Raw genomic sequence first — 6,873 nt, forward strand, 5'->3', positions numbered from 1 at the left:
AAAGTGTCCTCCCCAAGAAGACCATTGGGGCACACGCTGATGGTAAACTCTGCATCTGCAGTACGTGTGGCAAAGATCTCTCTGATAACAGCTCTCTCCGCAGACACATGAGGACTCACACTGGCAGCGAAAAGCCGCACAGCTGCCAGACTTGTGGCAAACGTTTTTTCGATAGGAGCTCTCTCAGCAGACACATGATGACTCACACTGGTGAGAAGCCGTACAGCTGCAAGACGTGTAGTGCGGGATTCAATCGGAGTGTCCATCTCCATGTACACATGAGAATTCACACTGGCGAAAAGCCGTTCAGCTGCAAGACGTGTGGCAAAGGATTCACTGAAAGTAGCTCACTCCGAAGACACATGAGGACTCACACGGGTGAAAAGCCGCACAGTTGCAAGACCTGTGGCAAAAGTTTCGCAGATATTAGCTCTGTCCGCGTGCATATGAGGACTCACACTGGTGAAAAGCCGTACACCTGCCAGACTTGTGGCAAAGGTTTTTCCGAAAGCACTCATCTCCGCACACACTTGAGGACTCACACTGGTGAAAAACCCTACTGCTGCCAGACTTGTGGCAAAACGTTCTCTCACAGCACAACACTCGACGTACACTTGAAGACTCACACTGGTGAAAAACCGCACAGCTGCCAGACATGCGGCAAAGCTTACTCTCAAGCCACTCATCTCCGTAGACACATGAGGACTCACACGGGTGAAAAGCCGGTTAGCTGCAAGACTTGTGGAAAAAAGTTCACTCAAGGTGCTTATCTCCGTATACACATGATGACTCACACTGGCGAAAAGCCGTTCAGCTGCAAGACGTGTGGCAGAGGATTCAGTCGAAGTGTCCATCTCCGCGTACACATGAGGACTCACACTGGTGAAAAACCCTACTGCTGCCAGACTTGTGGCAAAGCGTTCTCTCACAGCACCTCACTCGACGTACACTTGAAGACTCACACTGGTGAAAAGCCACACAGCTGCCAGACTTGTGGAAAAGATTTCTCGCAACGTAGCCATCTCCGTACTCACGTGAGGACTCACACTACTGAAAAGACGCACAGCCGCCAGACTCGCGGCAAAGTTTACTCACAACGTACTACTCGCCGCGTGCACATGAGGACTGCTCACACTGGTGAAAAGACGCACAGCTGTCGGTCTTGTGGTGAACGTTTCGTCGACGAGGGCAATCTCCGCAGACACATGCGGACACACGCCGGTGAAAAATTGTCGCAGCTGATGGAAAACGAGCATGAGGCCGAAGAGTGGCCACGGGGAGAAGAAGAGGAGGAAGAGCTGCCACAGGTGCAGGAGAAGGAGCGTGACAATGACGAGGAGCCACGGCGAGGAGAAGAGCGGGCGCCGGTGAAGGAAAATCGGCGTGACGCTGAAAAGCGGCTACGGCCCTCGCGACGACAAGGGGGGTTGACGCGGGTAAAGGTAAAGCACCGTGACGCTGAAGAGCGGCCACGGGGAGGTGAACAGCTGCCACATGGAGAGGAAAAGCAGTGTGACGCTGAAGAGCGGCCACGGCCACCGCGACGAAAAGGAGTGCTGACGCGAGCGAAGGAAAAGCAGCGTGACGCTGAAGAGCGGCTACCGCGAGGTGAAGAGCTGCCACTGGTAAAGGAAAAGAAACGTGACGCTGAAGAGCGGCGACCGCGAGGTGAAGAGCTGCCACTGGTAAAAGAAACGGAGTGTGAAGCTGAAGAGCGGCCACGTCTACCGCGACGACAGCGGGTAAAGGAAAAGCAGCCTGAAGCTGAAGAGCGGCCTCGGCGAGGTGAAGAGCTGCCGGACGGAAAAGACACGGCGTCACAGGGAAGAGAAGAGCAGCTTCTGGTAACAGAGCCTGTACAGGATGACAGGCCCTGCAAATGCCAAACTTGCGGCAAAGGGTTTGTTCTCATTACCCATCTCCGTAGGCACGTAAAGAGGCACACCGCTGAGAAAAGCTTCGAGTGTACGACCTGTGGCAGAGGGTTCCGCGAGCCCGGTATTCTCGAGAGACACATGAGGATGCACACTGGCGACAAACCGCACACCTGCCAGACTTGTGGCGCAAGTTTCTCTGCCAGTGGCAACCTCCGCGCTCACATGAGGACACACACCGGCGACAGACCTTACAGCTGCCAGGTTTGTGGCAGGAGTTTCACTCGCAGTGACCATCTCCACACACACACGAGGACACACACCGGTGAAAAGCCCTACTGCTGTCAGACGTGTGGCAAGGCTTTCTCCCACAGCAACGTTCTTTGCGCACACATGCGGTCACACACAGGTGCAAAGCCTTACATCTGCGAGACCTGTGGAGCTGGTTTCTCAAGTAGTTACAATCTCTCTGCCCACATGAAGAGACACACGGGTGAAAAACCGCACACTTGCCCGACCTGTGGCAAGGGTTTCTTGCGCAACACCGATCTTAACACGCACTTGAGGTCACACACTGGTGAAAAGCCTTACTGCTGTGTCACGTGCGGCAAACGTTTCCCTAACAGCTCCTCTCTCTGCACACACACGAGGGTCCACACAGGTGACAAACCCTACAGCTGCCAGACTTGCGGCTCAGAATTCGCTAAAAGTTTCAACCTTCACAGGCACATGAGGACCCACACTGGACAGAAGCCTTTCAAGTGTCCAACATGTGCAAAATGTTTCACTAGCAGTACCTCTCTCCGTGAACACGGGAGGACCCACACTGGAGAGAAGCCTTTCAAGTGTGCAACGTGTGCCAAGTGTTTCGCTATCAGTGGCAACCTCCGCTCACACATGAGGACTCACACTGCTGAAAAGGCTTACAGATGTCGGACCTGTGGGGAAGGTTTCAGTTACAGCGTTACTCTCCGTAGACACATGAAGACACACCTCTGAGGAGCCTGTGAGCTGTCAGCGGGGAATATGTGGAATGACATACTTAATGGCTGTCACCATATGAATCCTAAGTTGGTTTAAGTTACTGATTCTTATAAGTTTCCTTTTTATATAGTTTGCAGAATTATATCGCCCCACATATGAATTAGGAAACGAAATTTCTGCCTCATAAATCACTAGATTAAATAGTGAAACCTTAGTTAGTTTTTGTATTTCTCCAGTTGATTATAGTTGTTTCTTTAAAGTGTTTATTTTTAAATTTTGTGGTAATGTTTTATTTGTGAATTATTGTGCTTGTGTATTCTCCTATTAAAACACCCGTGAAAATCCTTTCAGTTGTCAGACCTGTCGTAACATTAGTGTTTTCTTTCTTATATATTTTTCCCTGTACCTTTTTTTTTATCCCTTGTCATACATTTAGGGTGGCCATAATCAATAAGATACTGTAGTGCTTGAGTTATAGACTAATTTGTTTCCCTTTAATCTGTGACAGTTTAGTTTTGCTGTGTGACTGCCTAACTTTAATCGTGATTTTGTATGCCTATTTGCTAAGATACATGGTCGTTGCTCGGCTTTGTTTTGTACGTAGTGCTCTACATTTAACATCCTGTCGGCGTCATCTATTCATTTGCCAATAAATCTATTCTATAGTTAATAATGACAATCACTTAAAATTAAATTACTTCTGTGATGCCCTGTTTCCAAACGTCCTTGGCCGTGGCCCATAGTTCGCCATCAGTGCTTTTGTCAGAGTTTCTGTGGGGGCCCTCCCCGCAAACCCCAACCGTCGGTCTTGCGTCAGTGCAGTACACAGTACTCCACCGACCCCCCATTGCTCTGGTGACCGGCTCGCGCGTGTCGTGTTCTGCTTGTAGGGTTTCCCCCATCCAGGAAACTCCAAATTCCGTCAGTGGGCTTGGGCCCCCCGTCTCCCCGTCCGCGGAGACTTGGTGGGGATCAGGGGGGAAAGAGAGGGGAAGGGGGGATCGCCTTTCCCAGGCACCGGACCCATCGGGCACCGGCACTAGACCGGCACGGCCCTCTCTTTCAGTCAGTACTTACATTACCCAGTGCGGCTCGTACGTCAGTCAGTCTCGCGGTCCAAGCCTCATAGGCAAACCTTGATCGGCCCAACGTGTCTTAAACATGCGTAAGTACCGAAGGTCACGTTTTTGTGCTCAATTGGGGCACTCACTACTATTTAGATATAGATTTGCGCCCTTCTGCAAAAGGGTTTTGCTTGGCCTCGTTTCGCTCTCGTTACGTCGCGCGCCAGTCAAATATGTCAAAAAGCGCCGAGCAGAGAGGGGGGTGGGTAGGGGGATTCCCGCCGCTTGTTTGAAACGAAGTAGCCTCGCAGCGGGTGGCTGTGCCCAAGGATCGGCTCGGCTCGGCTCGACACGACACGGCTCGGCTCGGCAGCAAACAAACGAAAACGAAACGACAACAACTTCCCAGGCAGCGAGACTTGCAGGTTATGTCATGGCGCTCGGTAAGAGAAAACATTGTTTAAAGTGGATGTCTGCGCTTGTCTCTGATAAGCGCACTGCGCAAGTGATGGGGACGGGTCTCAAAATATTCGTTTGTCTTCATTTTTCTCTCAATGAATGCTCTTTTATCGCATGCACCGGCTTTTGCAAGCGGGCGCAACGGGTCGGGCACTTTAAATGCCAAACGAAGGTCCCGCTCGTCAATCAGCTCTAGTTATAGCCGAAGTCAACCATTTCATTAATTGCGTGTCTACGCGAGCATTTTGTAACAATCAATACGTCGTGCAATGGTATACAGTTTATTTCATTACGTCAGTGACAGGCATGTTGATAGTTCCTTGAAGAGCCGAGGGCCGAGAGCCGAGTGCCGAGTGCAGGCCGAAGGCCGAAGCCGAAAGCCGAAGGCCGCGCGAGCCGAGCAGCCGAGCCGAGCCGAGGCGAGCCGATGCCACCCGTAGCGAGGCTACCCCGATTCAAACTAGCGGCGGTAAACGCCTGCGTCGAATACCACCACCGCGTGTCTATAACCCGAGCGTTTCTCTCTGCAGGCGCCGGCCCCGTACCAGGCCCCTCCGAGGCGCCCCGCTACCCCAAACGAGCCAGCCGGGGTACCAGCACGGAGCCACAGCCGCAGCAGGACGGCGACGACCTGCTCTGTAAGTAGCAGAGTTGTGAGTTTGCCCGTTTGAGCGCGGCGTTATTTGGCGAAACGAGATATAACTTTTTGGCCCGGTGTTTCAGTCTGCGATGACTGCCAGAAGGACTGGGACGGCGACTGCCCGTATCACGGACCGCTGCTGGTCATTGCGGACACCGAGGTATGTACTTACGAGCCGTGTGGCGGTATCATGAGTATCGAACTGTGTGCCATGTTTTCACTTTCTGTACTCAGGTCCCCTTCGGCCACCCGGAGCGAGCGCTGCTCACGGCGCCGAACCAGCTCGCGGTGGAGCTCAGCAAGGTCCCCGGCGAGTCGCGGGGCGTCTGGACCTGGGAGGCGGTGCCCAGGAGGGCGCGCTTCGGGCCGTTCGAGGGCGACAGCTTCGACGACCTGCCTCCCCCCACCAAGGTGAGTGGACACGCCGGGCACCCCGGCCAAGCTCACTAACACCTGTACCGGGTGATTCAGAGAAGACGCAGGTGCGGGCGGGTTTGCCTATCCTCGACTCGGCGGGCGCACGGGTCCAGGTCTGGGGAGAGGTGAGGAGGGGACCCGTGCGCCCGTGCGTCCGCCGAGTCGAGGATAGGCAAACCCGCCCGCACCTGCGTCTTCTCTGAATCACCCGGTACGTCTCAATACTCAATCTTGTCTTCCTCCCCCAGATACGCCGCCTGGCGGCCATGAACATGCCCTCGTCCAACTGGATGAGGTTCGTCAACTACGCGGACCGGCCCGAGGACGGCAACCTGGTGGCGTTTCGGCTCAAGGGCCGCCTGTACTACCGGACGGTGCGCGACATCCCCGCCAGCAAGGAGCTGCTCCTGTGCGGCGGGCCGTCCAGGGGCCTCCGCGGCGTCAACCTGCCCCTCCCACCCGCGCGGCCCGGGACTCGACGAGGGACGAGCACGCCGACGGCGAGCACCCTCACGGCGAGCACCTTCCCCTGCAAGAAGTGCGACCTTTGCTTCGGCACCCCCCTACTCCTCGGGCAGCATCGACTCAGGTGCTCGGTCGAGCTCAGTCGGCGTCGCGCTGGTGGCGGTGGCTCCTTGGTCAGCGGTGGGCCGAGGATAAAAGAAGAGCAGCCACTGGAGGAAGAGTGGCCGCAGGCAGATTACGTAGTAGATGTAAAAGAAGAGCTGCTGGAGGTGGAGGAGCTGCTGCAAGGAGAAGAGCTGCAACCGGTGAAGGAAGAGCCGCAACAGGTGGAAGAAGACCTGCCACCGATGGAAGAAGGCCTGCCACAGGTGATGGAAGAGCTGCCACTGGCGAAGGAAAAGCGGCGAGAAGACGAAGAGGGACCAAATCGACAAGAAGAGCTGCCGCTGGGAAATGACGTAGAGTGCGAGGCTGAAGAGGGGCCACGGCGAGAAGAAGAGCTGCCGAGGGGAAATAAGGAAATCTGTGAGGCTGAAGAGGGGTCTCATCGACGAGACGAAGAGCTGCCGCGCGGAAAGGAAAAAGAGTGTGAGGCCGAAAAGGGACCACATCGACGAGAAGAAGAGCTGCTGCGGGGAAATGAGAAAAAGTGTGAGGCTGAAGAGGGACCACATCGACGAGAAGAAGAGCTGCCGCAGGGAAATGAGAAAAAGTGTGAGGCTGAAGAGGGGCCACATCGACGAGAAGTAGAGCTGCTGCAGGGAAAGGACAAGGTGTGCGAGGCTGAACCGGGGACACGGCGAGGAGAAGAGGTGCCGCGGGGAGATGAGAAAAAGTGTGAGGCTGAAGAGGGGCCTCACCGACGAGACGAAGAGCTGCCGCAGGGAAAGTGCAAGGCTGGAGCGGGGACTCGGCGAGGAGAAGAAGAGCTGCCGCGGGGAAATGAGAAAAAGTGTGAGGCTGAAGAGGG

General features: G+C 54.8%; 1 protein-coding gene across 1 annotated transcript in view; it reads left to right on the plus strand.

Moving 5' to 3' along the window:
• Positions 1-6,873, plus strand: part of LOC113217362 (uncharacterized) — a gene marked incomplete at its 3' end in the record, with an annotated part of 9,724 nt that extends 2,851 nt beyond the window's left edge. The window contains 3 exon segments of the mRNA XM_052269544.1: positions 5,105-5,181; positions 5,256-5,432; positions 5,687-6,873. Coding sequence (XP_052125504.1) covers positions 5,105-5,181; positions 5,256-5,432; positions 5,687-6,873 — 1,441 coding nt within the window.

The sequence above is a fragment of the Frankliniella occidentalis genome, unplaced genomic scaffold (genome assembly GCF_000697945.3).
Source record: "Frankliniella occidentalis isolate FOCC.00 unplaced genomic scaffold, Focc_3.1 Scaffold95, whole genome shotgun sequence".
Taxonomy (NCBI): domain Eukaryota; kingdom Metazoa; phylum Arthropoda; class Insecta; order Thysanoptera; family Thripidae; genus Frankliniella; species Frankliniella occidentalis.